The sequence below is a fragment of the Hydra vulgaris genome, chromosome 05 (assembly GCF_038396675.1).
Source record: "Hydra vulgaris chromosome 05, alternate assembly HydraT2T_AEP".
In the NCBI taxonomy this organism is placed as follows: domain Eukaryota; kingdom Metazoa; phylum Cnidaria; class Hydrozoa; order Anthoathecata; family Hydridae; genus Hydra; species Hydra vulgaris.
In genome coordinates, this window is record NC_088924.1 from 23,910,056 (window position 1) to 23,928,723 (window position 18,668).

General features: G+C 26.6%; 3 protein-coding genes across 3 annotated transcripts in view; all 3 read right to left on the minus strand.

The window, feature by feature from the left end:
* Positions 1-12,173, minus strand: part of LOC136080703 (polycystin-1-like protein 2) — a 39,214-nt gene extending 27,041 nt beyond the window's left edge. Inside the window, exons 1-3 of the mRNA XM_065797693.1 lie at positions 11,528-12,173; positions 10,946-11,164; positions 732-852 (exon numbers count right to left, since the gene is read on the minus strand). Coding sequence (XP_065653765.1) covers positions 732-852; positions 10,946-11,164; positions 11,528-11,911 — 724 coding nt within the window. The 5' untranslated portion in view covers positions 11,912-12,173. The remainder of the gene's footprint in view (positions 1-731; positions 853-10,945; positions 11,165-11,527) is intronic.
* Positions 8,002-9,263, minus strand: LOC136080702 (uncharacterized). The gene is made up of 2 exons (XM_065797692.1): positions 8,782-9,263; positions 8,002-8,675 (listed from the first exon to the last, which is right to left on the minus strand). Exons 1-2 carry the CDS (start codon positions 9,241-9,243, stop codon positions 8,406-8,408), a joined length of 732 nt encoding a protein of 243 aa, XP_065653764.1. The 5' UTR covers positions 9,244-9,263; the 3' UTR covers positions 8,002-8,405.
* A 1,082-nt stretch (positions 12,174-13,255) lies between the features above and the next one.
* The window catches only part of LOC136080277 (uncharacterized), a 43,441-nt gene continuing 38,028 nt past the window's right edge, over positions 13,256-18,668 (minus strand). The window contains exons 12-17 of the mRNA XM_065796892.1: positions 16,548-16,790; positions 16,013-16,310; positions 15,244-15,471; positions 14,721-14,846; positions 14,034-14,207; positions 13,256-13,664 (exon numbers count right to left, since the gene is read on the minus strand). Coding sequence (XP_065652964.1) covers positions 13,320-13,664; positions 14,034-14,207; positions 14,721-14,846; positions 15,244-15,471; positions 16,013-16,310; positions 16,548-16,790 — 1,414 coding nt within the window. The 3' untranslated portion in view covers positions 13,256-13,319. The remainder of the gene's footprint in view (positions 13,665-14,033; positions 14,208-14,720; positions 14,847-15,243; positions 15,472-16,012; positions 16,311-16,547; positions 16,791-18,668) is intronic.

Here is an 18,668-nt window from a genome sequence, read left to right on the forward strand (position 1 = left end):
AAAAAGCAATTTCAATGAAAACACAAAAGCAACTTACTAGATTAACAGGCAAACACTAAAAACAACTTTATTTCTATGCAGGTTGGAACAAGGACTTTTAAAATGGTATGAAAGACTCCAAAAATTCGCTATTGTTCGCTTCTAAAGTATATCTTTACTATAACTATGAAATAAATTTAAAAAAGAAGAAAGTAAAAAAAATAAGATAATATGGTAAAAGTTTTTTTAATGACAAATATTAATGTCATAAGATATTTATGAACTTAAAGAAATAAAAATGCTTTAATATGAAGTTTGTTTTTAAAACAATTAAATCTTTGGCCATTTAATCATTTTAATACATGATATATTAAATTATATATTTCTTTTATTACTTGTTAATATCATTCATTGCTTAATTTCCTAAATTTTTGCTTTTAGCTTTTACTTATGCATTTTTCTTACACAAACTCTAAACCTTTAATAAATAGATGTTCAGCATTTAATGGTTTCACTTTTTTTTATGTATAATATATATGTGATAATACAAAATGCAAGTTTATGAGAAAAAAAAAATGAATATAAAAAAAACAAAAAGAAAAACATTAACAAATTGCAAAATAAGAATTTTTTTTTATGTCATCAACTTCTAATGCTTTTTTTGTGTAATTATATTATTCCCATCAAAAACCGAAAATATTAGGTTATTAAATTCTCTTCTAATGAATAGAGAATATATATAGTCTTCTTACCAGCAACAGTAAAAAAAATGTTTGATTTGGTGCCAGCATTTCTCCGAGTACCAGTATTTACAATAATTTGATACAAATAAGTATCTTCAGCTCGATTATCACTAAGCGGACAAACACCAATCTAATATTACAGATAACAAAGTAAAAATTAAAAGTTATACAATCATATTATTAAGCAAAAATACCTACAGTATTTTTTTAAAACTTGTAAAACTTCAAAGCTCCAAACATTGATGATAATAATTTTATCTGAAGTGGTTCCATAAATCTTAACAATAGTACAAAAGCTGAATACAATTACAAAATGAAGTAATATCCATGGACACAAACAAATCATTATATAAATTATGTATTCATTAAGTAGAACTAGGTAAACTATGATATGATGACACTTTTTCACTTTATAGTAACTATATAAACTTTTCTGCCTCATCCTAGAAAATACCAACTGGTGCAACATTGGTATTCTTAAATAAAACTTTATTTAACAATGTTATCACATCAAACTATCATAGATGTTCTGTTCATTAGTAAAAACAATCTCACCATGCAAAATGCAAGAAGTGGTCAAAGTTTCATGCAAAATGCAAGAAGTGGTTTCTTTTTCAAAAGATCTTTATTTCCAATGAGGCTGCAAGCAACCACTATTAGAGTTACTTCTATAGGAAGTTACTGGATGAGCGAAGATGGAGTTTACAAAGCAAGATAGCAATTAAAAAGTGACTTTAAAGATTGCAAATTATATGAATCAGGAAAAAAAGATAAAGAAAAGCGATTTCCAAGTAACTGATGTTCAAGACAAAAAACTGGAAAAATAAGAATTTTTGGAGCACTTGGAACAGTCACTGTAAAAGGATGAGAACTTAGCAGATCTAAATATAAAACAAAAGAAAAAAATAAACAAATGCAATATATATTTTTCAAATGAAGATGATAAGAACTTGGGGTAAAACTAAATACAATTGAAGGCAAACAATAAATAAGAAGTTGGTAGTCTAAATATAATTTTTGTTGAGTATTTAGAAAAAGTTTTCTAGCAGTGCGCTGATAGAAACTACTTTACAACATTATTCAATAAAAGAATCTTGTACAATAAATAAAAAATATATATAAGATAAAAACTTTTTACAAACACGGTCAAAACAAACTAAAAAAACTCAAGAATAATTTTGGGGTCATTATGACAAGCATGCATATTCATACTTGTTAACAACATAAAAAAAAATATACTTGCCAATTTTCTTTTTCAATAGTCGTTTTATTACTTATTATTTTAAGTGAAAATAATTTTACATTCACTGATGACATGAAAAATTATGTTAATCTGGTACAAAAAGTACAAAATGTTGTACAAACTTTATTTTTTTATGAAATACCATAAATAAAGAAATTATTTTTTGAATTTTTTGATGGTTGAGCTGATCAATATAAAAACAAACAAAAATTAAAAAGCCTATGGATTAGGGTGATCCAGCGGCCCATATTACTCTGTTTATGACTGACTTTTTTTGGGGGTGAGGTTAATAATAAATAGTAGGAACATAAAATTTTAAGAAAATCGGACATCGTTTAGTGGTAGCAGAATTTAATTGATGTTTCAAGATTGACACAATTTTTCAAAAATGCCTATGATCAGGAGAAACTTGTAATTACCAGGTCAAACCACTACTAATAGTATTATTAGAACAGTGTTTGGAGTATTATGTTAATTAATGTTCTACTTTCCTTAAATTGTTCATATAGAATATCTGAAAAGATATTTCATTTAATAAAATAAACAGTTAAACAGTTTTATTCAAAATTGGAATTTTTTATTTGAGCTGTTATTTGTGGCCATTTTACAGGCACACTAATAACTTTTTCCAAACTTTTTTTAGATAGTATATAAAAATTAAAATATTGGAAAGTTAGGTAAGTAAAAACAGCTGAATAAAAAGTTCAAAATATTTATTATGAGAAACTATCCCTATCGAATCTGACAAAGTTATACAAGGATCTAGGCTGACAACTGCTCATCAGGAGCTTTAATATTTTCTTGCACACCTCAACATAAAAGCTAAAAGAGAGGCTGCAAATGAAACAGTTAAATAAACTCTACCATTTTAAAATTAAGCAAGAATACAAACAATAAAATTAAATAAAATGGCAGAGGAAATTATGACATTAATTAATGAGTTAAAGAGCCTGCTAAAAATTGACCACACCCATAGAAACACTGACAAGAACACCCAAATATCTAATGGGTTTAAATACAAATTTACAAAAACATTAGGGTTCTGGCAACGAAATGTGATAGATAAATTAGTTGATCCAGAGGATTAAGAGTTTTTGATCAGCATGAAGACTTATCGGAAGATATCAATGGACTCAGTTATCTTAAGTGCAGCTTTGTGGAAAAAAAAAAGTGAACCACGACATAAAATTTGATGTTTAAGAAAGAATCGATAACAAAAAAAAACAACCTAATATCTTAAGATGTTTTAACAACACTTTAATGGAAACAGATAAAGTTTGTCTTGATAAATAAACTTAAATGTAGTTATATAACTAAGCAGCATTCTCAACGACTGTGTTTATACCACATAATATTCAGAAATCAACCAAAGTTACTGAAATATTTTTATAATAAATAATCTTTTAAAGGGAAAGTTGGGAACTAAAGTTTATTTAACTATAATTTAAATCAAAAAACCTTCCAAAAGGTTTCATTAAAACATAATTGAAATTTTTCGGAAAATAGCATTAAAAAGTTGTTTAGTAAAATATTATATTTTTATTTATTATTTTAAGTTTTCAAAACTAAAATAAGTATTATAAGCTATAAAATATTGTCTCTCAGACAATATTTTATTTGGTTTTTAGATTTAAGAAAAACTTTCAGTATCTTATTTTCTAAACTATTGTATTAATAACATCCCTCAAACTTCACAGTCTTTGATAAACAAAAAGAAATCTCCAAACCAAAACTTTGCTAAATACCAACATTTGCCAAGAAGCATTGAGTCAAAACTTCATTAGATGGAATTATAAGGAATTCATTCAAAGTACATTTTTGTATCTAAATAATGGGCAAAAAGTGGTTACCTTGGATTTAATAGACAAGGCGCTTTGCACAGTACAAGATGGATGCCAAAATTGATATACTTAATAAAACTTGTACTTTTGAACAAAGAAATCAGTCAGCTACATAAAAAAAAATACTTTTGCTTGACAACCACTTACTGCGCTACAAATGATTATTGTACAAATGATTATTTTATTATATATCATGGTGGCTAAGTGCACCCATATCTTCAGCAGCACCTACTAATGATTTAAATTTTATTAGTTCATTATTAGAGTATACTTTAATAACAACTTAAAGAACAAACAGAGACGATTGTTAATAAAATACTATCGCTTAAAAATTCTGTGACAAGAAATGAAATAGCTTCAAAAAGGGTGATGACTTGGTAAACCTATATTTCCAATGCTTCCTGAAATAACTGCAAAAGATTTGACTGATTTTATTGGATAAGACTCCCCAGTATTTTTCATCATTATTAATATAAACAGTGATTTTCTCAGAGAACCGTTTACAGTATGGCAAAAAACAGAAGTTTTCTAGCTTTTAAAAGTATGATTTCTAATGTGTTAGAAATCATATTTTTAAATATTATTTCTAACACATTAGAAGATATTTCTAACACATTAGAACAGAACAACACAGATTTGTTTCACATATTTTTTAATGTGAAACAACTCTGCTAAACCTGAAGCTTTGTAGTGACTTTGTGGAAAGTGTTAAAAAAACACATTTCAGAACATAGCAAGTTGTAGAAAATAACAGAAATATGTTACACAACCAAAGAAAAAGACACTTAGAACCAATAAGAATTGTACAGAAAATTTTCTTATACTATACACACAATTAATTGTTATAATATCATTAACTTTTTGTTGAAATTTGAATTTACTTAATATTTTTAAATATAATTTTAAAATATTTGACTTATAATGTTCTATGTACAATATTTAAACTTCGTAATTAGTTATTGTAATTAGTTTTTAGAATGGGTTACTGGATATTTCAAATTAGTATAAAAATATGCTTAATAGACAATGGCTGAATCCTTTGGTGGACTTCAGACCATATTTTTTAAGAGTTTTCTTGTAGTGGTTCTTAACAGAGACACCATTTCACCTAAAAAAATTCTTAAGTTGTGTAAAATATACGACCTGACCTCCTAAAATATATGACTGCACCTCCTCATTTATTGGTCCTCCCCAAATAGCATACCTGGTTTTTAAACTTATTTATCCTATTCCCATTATACCAAAACTTCTTTAAAGCAGAATTAAGTAAAAAAATATATATTAAGTTATTCCTAGATTTGTCTTAGATTCATATAACAAAAATGGGAAAACTTTAATTTTGCTTCTAAATGGTATAATTTAATTTAAATTTGCAACCATTAAACATTGTCCAGTTAAGCTCAAATTTTGCCCAGTTCTTAGTTTAAAGTAACCTCCTCACAATAAAAAGTCAGGCTTGTTTACTCAAAAATTTAAAAACTATGCCGCAGCAGGATCGTCCTACTATGTGTTCATTCAAGTTATGGCATTAAATCATAATGTAAATATTCTTCAACATCATCATTGCAAATACCAATTTTAAAATTTTTTAAATATTTTTTTTATTAAGTATTATTATAATTAAATTTTGCCATTGTGCCTTGTAAAGTAATTTTAACAAAATATATTTGAATGCTGTTGATAAAAAAAAATAATTACGTATGTTTGACAAAACATATAGCATTTTATACTGAAAGAAATTAGGAGCAAATTTAGCAACCAGATATAAAATTAGCTCAAAATCCCAGGTACCTGATCTTTTCCTCAATAGGTTCACTAACTATATGCATTCTTGCAATTAAAAGAGATTTTCAAGATTTTTTTATTCTATTTTTACAAGTATTTGTATGTATTCAATTAACTAGTTTTTAACAAAAACTAGTTTTTAACTGGTTTTTAACAAAAGAAGTTTTTAACTAGTTTTTAACAAAAACAATTTTTCAACTAGTTTTTAACAAAGACAAGTTTTCAACTAGTTTTTAACAAAAACTAGTTTTTAATTAAAATCAAAATTCCGATAAACTACTGTTTCCATGTGATTTTAAGTCATTTAAGTAACTTTACTTTTAACCATACATTGGACAGCAAAAAAAAACCGTGCGTTTTGCCAAAATGTGTTAAAAAATTTTTTCCAAAATTTATAAAATTTGTGTTTCAAAATAAAAACTAAAACTCAAACTCATTTAACGCAATTTTTACTCACATTAACATAAAAAGAACTTACACAAAATAACCATGGTTATGCACACTTTTTTTTTTATTTAAAAAAATGCTGATTTGATCTTATTTAACTTTTTATAATTCAACATTTCATATTTATAATTTGCTTAGAATATATATATAAATATATATATATAAATATATATATATAAATATATATATATATATATATATATATATATATATATATATATATATATATATATATATATATATATATATATATATATATATATATATATATATTAGGGGTAGTCATTTTGAGGGAATTTTTGAAAACGAAGTACATACCCAGCTAAAGTTGGAGCAAATATGCTAAAACTTAGTCAAAAATTTTTTTAGGTCAATCAGGTGACTTTTAAGTCCCCCTCAAGACTGAAGTTGTTAAGAAATTGTTCTTCAAAAAAGGAAAAATAGAGTGTGTTTAGGGTGTTTGAGGGAGATTTAAATGAAAAAATTATTTCCTTTTTTTTTGTTTGTTTGTTATTTGATATCTATATTTTCATTTTAAAAGGGTATGTCATAATTTTTTTTACATATTCTCGGTTAAAACGATATTTAAGAAATCAAAAAATGAAAAGTTTAAGTTACGCAAGTGGTTATGAAATCAGCAAATTATGTTATCAACCAAAAAAACAAACTATTTTGAACTAAACAAGTAATTTACCATTTAATAAAAATCTTTACAAATACTATCAAAACAAAAATTATGCATTAATTGAAATAAAAATTTTAAAATGAACAACAATTTCCTAAGTCTACAATTTCCTCTTCTTTAGTTTAGAGAGTGACATCAGGCTTTCTGATAGTTTTTTTTTTGTAATATTACTTTTTCCCACACTAAAAACTTTGAAAGTTGACCTTACTTTGTGGACGGTTAAAAGTCTGTTCTGCTTGTCATCTTTATTTTCGTATCTTAGCACAAACTGCTGCATCATTCCGATTGCTCGTTCAGAATGATCATTGACAACAATTAACATTTTGGCAAAGTTTTCAAAATTCTTAAACGAAGACTGGGTGTGCCAATATTGGGGTGGAAGTGACAACCAGTCTCTCACTCTCTGATTATCCAACCCTATCATTGAAAAAATTAAATATGAAAACTCATTAACCAAAAGAGAGAGAGTTGGTACCTTCATATTATTTATGATATTAATCTTGTCTATTCGTTCTTTGCTTCTATGTTTAAAAAAATCTGGATCCGGCATTTGAAAGGAAAGCAAAGCATCTGCAATGGCTGTTTTTTTATCCATAGAAATATTTTTATCCAAAAGAGCCAAGGGAATAATTGTTGAATCAAGATACCATGTATGCTTATAAAGAGATGCTAACACAGTGTCTACTGCCTCCGGATTGGAGCAAACTTTCTTATACTCATTTATCTGAAAGATTGCATCAAGATCAGACGCAGGAGATTTATGTGCTTGAAGGTACCACCTTGTGTAAAAACATACTATAAACTCGCAGATGAGTTTTAAATCTTCGCGTAGATTATCATTTTCTTGCACAAATGTCAGTTGCTTGCACAAAAGCTGAAGTTTAAGATAGTATAAACTCTTGCCTAAAAACCTAGCATGATGAACAGCTCCAGTTTTCTTTAGCTTGAAATGTGCAGAAGGGGATAAATACTGCATGGTTAGTTCAGCCAACTCTCTTCGGTCATTCCTCATATTGTGTTTTTTAGTAATATAGGTCTCACAGTAATCTAAAGTTTTCCTTGCAGCTTCCTTCAAAACTGTTCCTTCAACGGTTTTCCAATCAAAAGAGGTCAGGTTATTTTTGTCGTATTTGAATTTAGGGTTTTCAAACATATGTTTGAACTTTACGAATAAGGGATTTTCAGGCCCTACGCTATTCTCTTTTATCACTGCTTCACAGAACCATTCTAAGCTCAATGATATGATGCCTACATGCTAGTAAAAGAAGGTATTTGTCTACCTCTTTTGCAATCCTTATAAGTGATCCTTTCTTAGAACCAGTATTACTTGAAGTTGTATCAAAGCATACTTTTGAAATGAGGTCATATTCTTCTAGTATTTTTATGATTCCTATATACATATCTTCACCTGAAGAAGAGGGCAAGGCAGGTACTCCAAGAAGATGCGACACCCCCTCAATATTAACGAGCACAGCTAATCTTTCATTCTTTAGTCTTTTTCCCTGATTCATTTCAAACAAAGTCTTTCCGTCAAAATGAATTATACAGGGATAACGGCTTTTTTCCACGGCCTTCTTTATATCTAATTTAGCAATTTCTGCAGTATCCTTAGCAGTTTTTTTTATCTTCCTTAATGCAGTTGAAGCACTGGCTTTGCATTTTGCGATATCAACTCCACAATCTTAAAGAATTGCTCCAGTTACTTTTTGTAAGACATTCGGGGAGATATCATTTGCTGTAGCTATGATAGATACATTTCCATCAAAAATATTCATAGGGACTTTGGCAGTAATGTTACAATCATCTGCTCTTCTATGATGCCAAACTTCGGGTTCAAATTCTGAATCAGAATCAGCGCTAGTGTCAGTGAAACTCAAGTCTAATTCTGAGGTAGCATCAATCTTAGGAGATTCGTCTTCTAGCCTTGTCCTCTTCCTCACACCTTCAGAAACCTAAAATTTACTTTAACATGGTATATGTGTATTAACAAATAATGTATGTTAAATTAGCAAATTTTAATAAAAAGGTCAAATTAACCCACTAAAAACAACATAAAACCTTTTTGCTAAATTTTCTATCTTCTGATCCCAAACTAAAATGTCTCGGTCCTTCCTGGTCTTCCAAAAAAGTTAAATCATCGTGCTTATCTGAGCGTTTTTTATCCTTCCTAATTTGGTTCTTTAAATCTCTAGAACCAATCCAAAACAGCTTTTTCAAAAATGAAATAAAATCCCCTTGATTCACCTTGTCTCTAGCTGATCCTCTGTATTTATTTCTACTCAAATCTGAATACTTCTTGTCCATCTTCATTAGGTTCTTGATAATATTTTTATACGACATTACTTGAAATCCCGCTTTAAGCCATGGTCTTTTAATTAAGCCTAAAATGCATTCACAATCATCTACTTCACATCTCTTGTAACCCTGAATCTTGTTAGGAGGGCATGATAAAATTGTTGACTTCTTAACATTATGAGGAAGTAGTGATCTTCGGTAGGCAATGTGTTGAAGAATATCCATTCCAGTAGGGAGTTGAAGACCTTAAGAAAAAAAAAATCAATATTCTAATTTTTAACAAAAAGTTTAAAATTCAAAACAATTTTTTTAAATTAGATATGTACTTGTAATAGCTGGTTTAGCCTCATTTATGATAAAAAGTGTGCTTTTGCTTGATCTGAGAAACCTTCTCTTCCCAATATCTTTTACAATTTTTTTTTCCATTTTTGTATTCAATCTAAATAAATTTAATGGTTTGTAATTAGTTAAAAACTTCAATACAATTTTACTTTATATTGCAATTCGATTAATAACAATCAAGTAAATACGAAAGTTATTTACAAAAATAAAATAATGTAACGCAATTTCACGTACAATTTGTTTATAAAACGCTTAGTGACTTAAAACATACAGTGCAGGATCTTCAGCACATTTTCTTTTGCATTATTTTATTAGAATGTTTTTATTGTTGCCGATTTTCATAACCATGCGTAACATAAAATTTTTATTTTTTCCTTTCGTATATATCGTTTTAACCAAGAATATGTAAAAAACATGATGACATACCCTTTTAAAATGAAAATATAGATAACAAGTAACAAAAAAAAAAAAAAAATGGAGATAATTTTTTCATTTAAGTCCCCCTCAAACACCCTGAACACACCCTATTTTTCCTTTTTTGAAGTACAATTTCTAAGCAACTTTAGTCTTGAGGGGGACTTAAAAGTCACCCGATTGACCTTAAAAATTTTTTGACTAAGTTTTAGCATATTTGCTCCAACTTTAGCTGGGTATGTACTTCGTTTTCAAAAATTCCCTCAAAATGACTACCCCTAATATATATATATATGTATGTATATATATATGTGTGTGTATATATATATATATATATATATATATATATATATATATATATATATATATATATATATATATATATATAACTTGCTTAGAATATTCATTCAATTTGTGGCTATGAACTTTTTCAAATCTTTTTGAGATAATCTTTTGTTAATGCTATGTTGGTAGTAACGCATGGTGATCATGAATAATCAATTTCTTTATAAAGCACAGTAATCATTTATAAGATAAACATATAATTTAACTATTATTATAATTATAAACTTTATAAATTAAAAGAATTTTAACTAAGGAAATGTTTCCTCATTGGTCAGCTGCTTTTGTAATGCTACAGACATTTCAAAGTGCTTATAAAAGAAATGTATTCAATTCGGAAAACCATTGTCCAATTGAGTATACTTTTTGATTCTTAAATCTCTCAATTGGACATCGAAAATATATTTTTTAAAGTCAAATCGACATAAGAATAAACTATACCTACAAATCCTTCTTCTCACATATCAGTTCAACATAATTGTGCAAAAGAATCTTGCGTTGATTGCTAGTTTTGCCAGCACTGAATATTTTGATTTCAAAACGGAGTAGAATGAAATTACAAGGAAATGCAAAAGAATTTGCTAACTTATCAATTTCTTCTTTTAAATTAAAGTTTCAGTGCAAACTCAACTCCGGTATTTATCAAATGGCTCATCATATCTCAAAGCTTAGATTGTAGTACTTTAGATATGATTGTCAATTTATTGTTAAAAGTATTTACTTGTTAAGTTATATTGTAATGATATTGTTTAATCAGATTTACTTGATTAGTAATATTTACTTATTAAGTTATATTATAACTCACTAGAATTATTAAAAAAAAGTTTACCTTTGAAATATCTTGTCTGTCCGTTCTTCTAGTGAACAGTAGTCCAAGCAGCCATAATGAAATTACTAATACAATTGTTACAAGTAATACATATCCATGTTTTAATTTTGATATGGAAAGTGTAGGTAGAGGATTAGGAACAACAAAAAATCCACCAAAAGTTGTTAAGTGATTGCATATACATTTAGTCATTAAAAAAGTAGTGTGATGAACATCCAGCTAAAATAGTTAATATTATACTTTAACTTTTACTAAAAAATTATTACGCATTAAGCATTAATTATTAGTTTTACATATTAAATTATATACAATTTAAGCAGCGTAGTTAGTACTAAAAATAGCATAAATTTTTATAGTGGTATTACTAACACAAACAAACAATAACAACAAAATTGTTAAAAAAAGCTTTCAAAATTGTTTTTAACATCTTAAAAAGAATAACTAAAAAGAAAAAAGATTAAAAAAACTAAAAAAAAACAAGTGTTTTAACTTAACTATTATTTATCATTTGATTATTTTATATAACTTTTCTTTTTCATAAGTTATAACTCAATTTATCAATTAAATAAAAATTCAACATGCCTGACATCCATCAGACATCCATCGGTTTACATCTTCATTCCAGTAATTACATTCAACACAAAATGATTTCATTTCATAATCAAATTTTCCAGAATACTCTGACTCATCAAAATTATATGGATTCTGAACCAACTTTTTAGCTGGCATTGGGCCAGAATACAAAAACATAAAATGTAGTTTTCTTTTGTTTAAAAATGAGTATGTTGAATTGTCAAAATTCCATAATATTATTGCACCATCAGCAAGTAGGAAAACATCTTGGTTTCTCTGTAAAACATTAGCTGAGCCTTCATATATTTTATTATTAAAATTCAATATGGTTGTATTGGTTAAGTTGTTATTTTTTGTCATGACAACACCTTGTTTGACAGAAATATTAAGCATTATGTCAAACTTTTTTATTCAAGTTTTTAAAGAAAATGGGTGCACCGAAAACCAACTAAAAAGTATTGCAAATAAATTATGAAAAAATGGTTCATAGAGAACAATAGAAGTTAATCCGAGAACAATGCTCTCCCAACAGTATCAATACCATGGATACCTTCACTATTACCAAAGTTAAGGAAAATATTTAGAAAAGTCGGATATAGAGTAGTTTTTAAATCAAATCTTAATTTAAGAACATTACTAACATGTAAAAACAAATCTAGATTGCCCCAAAATAGCCAGCCTCGAGCATATTTAGTTGAATGCAATTGCTCAAAAAAATATGAAGGAGAATCAAAGTTACAAATTAGAACAAGAACTCAACAACACCAAAAACGTTTAAACAATGGCAAACATTATCAATCAGCAAGTGCCACACATAGCAAGTTTTGCTCTGAAAAAAATAAATTGGGAGAAAACTCTTAAAATTGAAAAAAAATTCGACTGTAAAGTACGTGAAGCACTCGAAATACAGAGGCACCAATGTTTCCATCGAATGGCGGAATAAATCTTGATAATGGGCAATTTGTCAAAACTAAATTTTGGACTCCGTTTTTTATATTCTTGCGTAAAGGAAAAAGAAGCCATTCAACTGCTGACGCCAGTTAAAAAATTTATTAAACTGTATTTTTAACGTTCAAAAAATTTTGTAATATTTTACGAGCTGATGATGCTGGTGCCTATAACCAAGTGAAAATTTCTCAAAATAAATTATTTTTTGTATTAAGAGAATTTATATGGTTTGATATTTTCTTATTAATATAACATACACTCTTATACGCACAATATATATATATATATATATATATATATATATATATATATATATATATATATATATATATATATATATATATATATAAATTGGCTTAAAAAAACCTTGGCATATAAACCTTTCTACTATTCAAGACTGTGACAAGAATGTTAAATAATATTTTAAACAAAGAGAAAATATTTTTGCACACAGCAATATTAGCAGATGGTTAACGAGATAGCGTGCTCAAAAGCAACATCCTAAAAAGTTCAGCTCTATGGAAGAAACAAAGCAATAATGAACAACAAAAAAAACAATGATTGAGTTAAAAATAAAAACACATAAAAGAATAGTCGAGGGTTTAAATCTGACTACATAACAAATGTTGAATTGATGCAAGGTTATGTCTGGGCCAAATTTGTAACCATTAGTTACAAATTTGGCCCGGAAATATCTAATTCAAGGAACTTGACTCAATCTTTTCAGATACAGGGTCTTCTCAGATTCAGAATCTTTTCAAATTCAAGGAACTGACTTTTTTATGTCCTTCCCCATCAACTTCTTTTAAACTTTTCATATGAGAAACTTATTATTCTACAAAAAAAACAACCATTATTGTCGTAACATCATACTGAAATCATTAAAAATATAAAATAAAAATTTACAAAAAACAAGATAAAAATTAACTAATTTAGCCAAATAACTTACATGAATTGAAATTTGTGAATTTTGTAAAGACTCATTAAACAAATACTTAGAATCAGGAAAATAAAAACCACCATCGGGTGAACCAATGAAACTGCTGTTTAAATCAATGAAAACATCTTTTTTTAACACAAAATCAAACTGCTTTGTTTCACCTTCTGTTATATTTTCACCAGGAACTTTGTATGTTTGCGCTGCTATGAAATAATTTTCCATAGATTTTATTAATACTGATACTATTTGTTCAGCTTGCTAAATTTTTAAAACAAAATAGAAAACATCAAAAAAAAAAAAAAAAATAAACAAAATAAAACATAATTATTATGAGATTAGCAATAAATTTTAATTTTGTCATTACCTTGGTAGTCAATAAAATTGATTTATATTATGTACCTAATTATTTTATTATTTTTTTTATTTTAAATTTTACTACTTTTTTTTTATTTTAAATTTAACTCCAGCAACTTAAAAAAAAATACATTAAAGTAAAAATAAATAAAGTAATTGAATATTGCCATTTCTTAAAGATATTTATAGTTGTCAAAATTTGGCATCCATTTTATGTATATTAACATATTGTTTGCATAAAATATAAATAAAAAAATTGAATAAAAAATTTACAATATTTGCTTGTCCATGATTTAATGATGGTGTTGGAAAACCAGGTTGCAACAAGTTCGAAATTAAATTTACAAATGATTGGGACATAGTCTCAAATAAATCTGCTCCAAAATCTTTCAGACTTTTCTTGGTGAGTAATCTTGCTAGTTTATCCACTAGAGATGCTGCTTTATTCTAAAAAATAATTTTTAATTAAATATTTAATTTGTTTTCTGTCAAATTTTTTATAGTTCTTTAATATTTTTATACTGAAACAAAAAGATTTTAATAATCTCAAACTCGTATTTGTTAACTACACTCCTTTATCTATATATACTTCTTATAAAATGCATCAATATTTAACAAATAAATATTATTAGTTGCAGGGGACAATTTGTATTTTATGTACAATATATTTTTTCCTATTATTCCAATACGTTATTAGAAATGTAATCTTTAAAATGTAAAACCAAAAACTTTTAACATTTTTTTTTTGATTTTTTTTTTAACTATTTATCCTTTTTATGAATGAATTTCTTGTTTAAAAGTATTTTTAGTAACATAAAATAATATAAAATCAAGCTTCATGTTTTTAATACAAACCTAAAAAGGAGTAGGTATCCTTTTATTTTAATAAAACACAAAAACTTACAGTTGAAAAAAATAAAAACTTTTTAGCATTTAACAAAAAATAAATTAACAAAATACCTGAGCATGAGGAACAATCTCTAATGGATTTTGTGTTGTAACAACTAAAGCATCACTTAACAATTTAAAAGAATTCAAATCAATAAGCAATGTGTTGCTGATTAAATCAATTAATTGTATACGCAACTAAAAATTATAAAAAAGTAAACTTTATTCTTTCTTTTATTACTAATAAATTTCAAAAAATAATAAAATAATCCAAAACAAACAAACTTGTGTAGACTTTGAAATAAATGTTTATACAATCAAAAAATTCAAAACTTTTAAAAAAATTCAATTACTTTTTTTGGTAGAAAACCATGCTAATTTATATAATAAAATAACATTAGCCAAAACTGACAAAAAAATTCTATTAAAAAAAACTATAATATTTTAAAACAATAAAGAAACCGTATTTTAAAAATTACATTAAACATTAAAATATGTCATTAAAAAGTGTTTTTAGATAATTTTAAACTGTAAGTGTAATACACGTTTTTCATAAAATGTCTATGCAGTAAAAAAAATATATATTAACTCATACTTCTTGTAGACCAAAAAATTCCTGTTGCTTTATTTGTTTTAAAGTATCTTCATCAACCACATCAAGTAATTCATTAGAAAATGATGAAGTGATATCATATTGATTTTCCGAATTTTTAATTATATTATTGCTAACTGCTTGAACAAGATTAGCAATACTTTGTGTATCATTAAGACTGATGTCAGTAAGTAAAGCTTTTAAATTCATTGGTTTATTGTTTGGATACACCTATTTATACAAGCAAGTAAACATTGATTTGAATACAAATTAAAAAATTATCACTTAATTTGTTAATAAAAACATAGTGCCTTATCTTGAAATACTTCCTTATATACCTTTTTTAAGGAGGAAAAAAAAACTGAGATAAAACAGCTCATTTTTACATACTCCTGATCGCATGTATATCATATTTGAGATAAAATATTAGTCATAGTTATTCAGTATTGAAACAAGATTTTAATTAAAAAATAATAATCATAGAAGATAAAAAATATGACAAATGTTTTTAACAATAATGGTTATGACTTATTTATTAACAATTTTAATAAGTTTAAATACTTGTAGGTCTTTTTACTTAATAATGTTCCTCATTTGTTTTGTTTCTTTGTTTAATTACTTTAAACTTATTTTGATTTAATAAATCAAACTGGTTAATTAAAATTCATTGAAAAATGACTTCTTTTATTTTTATTAAGCACTCCATAATTACTTAAGCACCCCATAATTACCTTGTTTTGTGATAATTTTTAAAGATTTGTTAAATTCTAACCTTAATGTATAGATTGTATTCTGCATATGCTTTGTATTTACCAATCACTTTGATAAGAATTCTGATTTTGTAATCATTGTTCTTATCACCTGGACCCAAAAGAAAGTTTATTAAACTTGGTTGGTCAGTAGTACCTGCATTTAAAAAAGGATGATCTACTGAAGTTACACTACTGAGTTTTATTTGCTGTGATTGTCCATTATCATTATAAAAAGCATAGCTAAGCAATCCATAAGTATCTCTCCATCCATAACAATAAAGTATAAACTTTGTTTCTAAGGCAAACCCTTTATCTGGGCTGTAAAAAATCATTAAGTTTAATGTAATTTATTTTATAGTTAATTATTATATAATTAATTTAATTGAAATTTATTTATCTGTTAATAAAAAAATTTATCTTATATTAAAAATACTTTTCGATCTTTTTAAATAATGGAATACGATATAGAATACTCCTGATTTTTTAAATTAAATATCATAACTAATATAACTTAATAAAAGTGTAACAAACTTTGAAAACATGTAAAAATACTACTTAATAATGCAATATCCTGGAGTAGGCTTAGAACAAGTTGACTTTTTAAACTTTAATTTAGCTCGATTGACAGAGTTTGCATAACCAAACACCAAAGTAAATGTGTATTGTTTTAACTCCAGAAGAATATCTCTATTAATCACAAGACTAGGTTTTAAAAACCCTGTAGAAGTAGCATTTTGCACAGAAAGTTCTGGTGGAAAATTTTTGTTTTCATCTTCTATTGTCCAATGAGCCACCAATCTAAAAATCAAAACTTTTTAAATATCCAGTAAGTAATGCAATTTCGTATCAATCCTTATTTAAATTTTTTAAGTTTTATCTTTATAAAAAAATTATTAGAAAAAATATTTCTAGCATTTTTAGAACTGAATGGACATTCAGGAGAAGCATTGGGTGATTAAATTTTGAAATACTGTGATGTCTGCAAAATAAATAGTCGTAGTGCAGTTGACTCTTGTGAAGCGGCAGTTAACTTTTTCTACATAATACAGTTGCTCTAAGCATTTATCTCTACATCAACAGGCAGTTAGAAAATTCTTTTAGATTGTCTTATTTGTGAAATGGTGCTGAAATCATTTTCAGATACTAGATAGGAAGCACATGATGTTGCAAATAATGCTGTTTTAAAGTCATTTTAATAAATTCTCCATATGTACCAGCGAAAAAAATACTCTTCCTGCATTACAAATAATCTCCAGCTAAGTCACGCTGTGCTTTACAGCATTATCAAAACTGATAAATTTGAAAAGGTTTCCTAAAGATTTCATTCTCCAGCTCTTTTATGCATAGAATCAGATATCATGAGAAATATTCAATTTAAAGATTTAGATAAAGACTTTGCAATGAAAAAGGCAAGAAGAAAGCTGTAATTAATTAATAATTTCAAGTTTTATGTAACAACTTCTGTCACAGTAGTACTGTTAGTAAACAAAAATGGTTTAGAACACCAGTACCTACAAATCGTTCTTCAGCTTACAACACTGCTTAAATCAAAAATTGACGGTTTTTACATTTTAATGCCAATCAATGGAGCTGCTCATTGCGCATCTAACCACTGGTCACATAATATAGATTTCAGCAAATCTGAAACCGTAATTCAAAAAGTAGTGACAACGCGCAAGTCATTTGGCCTCACAACACCGCACAAGTTGTTAGTTTTTTTTTTGTCTCCTGTAAAGTTGGTAAAAATGACTCATGCTGTGTTGTTAGCCAAGGGGCAAAATGCAGTATTCAAACTCATTTTTGTCTCTGCTTACAACCAGAGTCAATCAGAGGTCCTAATGTTTCAAGAAAATTGATGTAAAAAATTTTAAAATTAAATTGCAAATGTGTTTGATCTGTTTTGCTTTCTATTAGCTTATATGCTTAGGGCAGCACAGTACCTTAATCTGGCACTGCTTTTATATATATATATATATATATATATATATATATATATATATATATATATATATATATATATATATTTATTTATACATTGATGATATTATCTTATTAATACTTAGATTTTACTTTTTAAAATGGATTCTTTTAATGCACTGTGTTTTTTTGTAAGTATACTGTTCTAGATATTTTTTTCAATTCAAATTATTGATCATAAGAATAATATATATGTGTGTGTATACAGGTCAGGGAAAAAGGCGCATACAATGGGTGACTTTAACCCAGGTGTCAAGGCTTTGAAGGTGCCAATTTGTCATTAAATACTATTTTTTATCCTGAGAATATGAAAATATAAAAATTTATAAGAATAGTTATATAAAAATTTATATGCTTATTTTATGTAAGAATAAGGATATATTAATTTATAATAAAAACTATAACTCAAAAAATTGTGCATATTTTGAGTCCGATTTTAAAAATGTTTAATTTAAGAACAAATCACGCACAGGGCCTCCAAGAGGGAGGGGCAAGTATGACATATGTTCCTCTGGGGCCAATATAATAGGGGCGCTAGAAGAAAAAGACAAAAAAAAAATCATAATAAGATTTTAATTACAAAAAGGTAAAAAATTTGTTTTCATTGAAGATGCTAAAAATAAATTTACTTAGTGATGTGCATTGCAGTTAACTTGCTTTGTTTATATTACCAAACAATAATAGTTTAAAATAATTTCT

Coding starts and splice junctions, on each gene's coding strand:
- LOC136080702 (XM_065797692.1), bottom strand. CDS start 9,243: ATGGATATTCTTCAACACATTGCCTACCGAAGATCACTACTTCCTCAT. Junction 8,676..8,781: donor ATAGAAAATTTAGCAAAAAG/GTTTTATGTTGT, acceptor AGTAAATTTTAG/GTTTCTGAAGGTGTGAGGAA.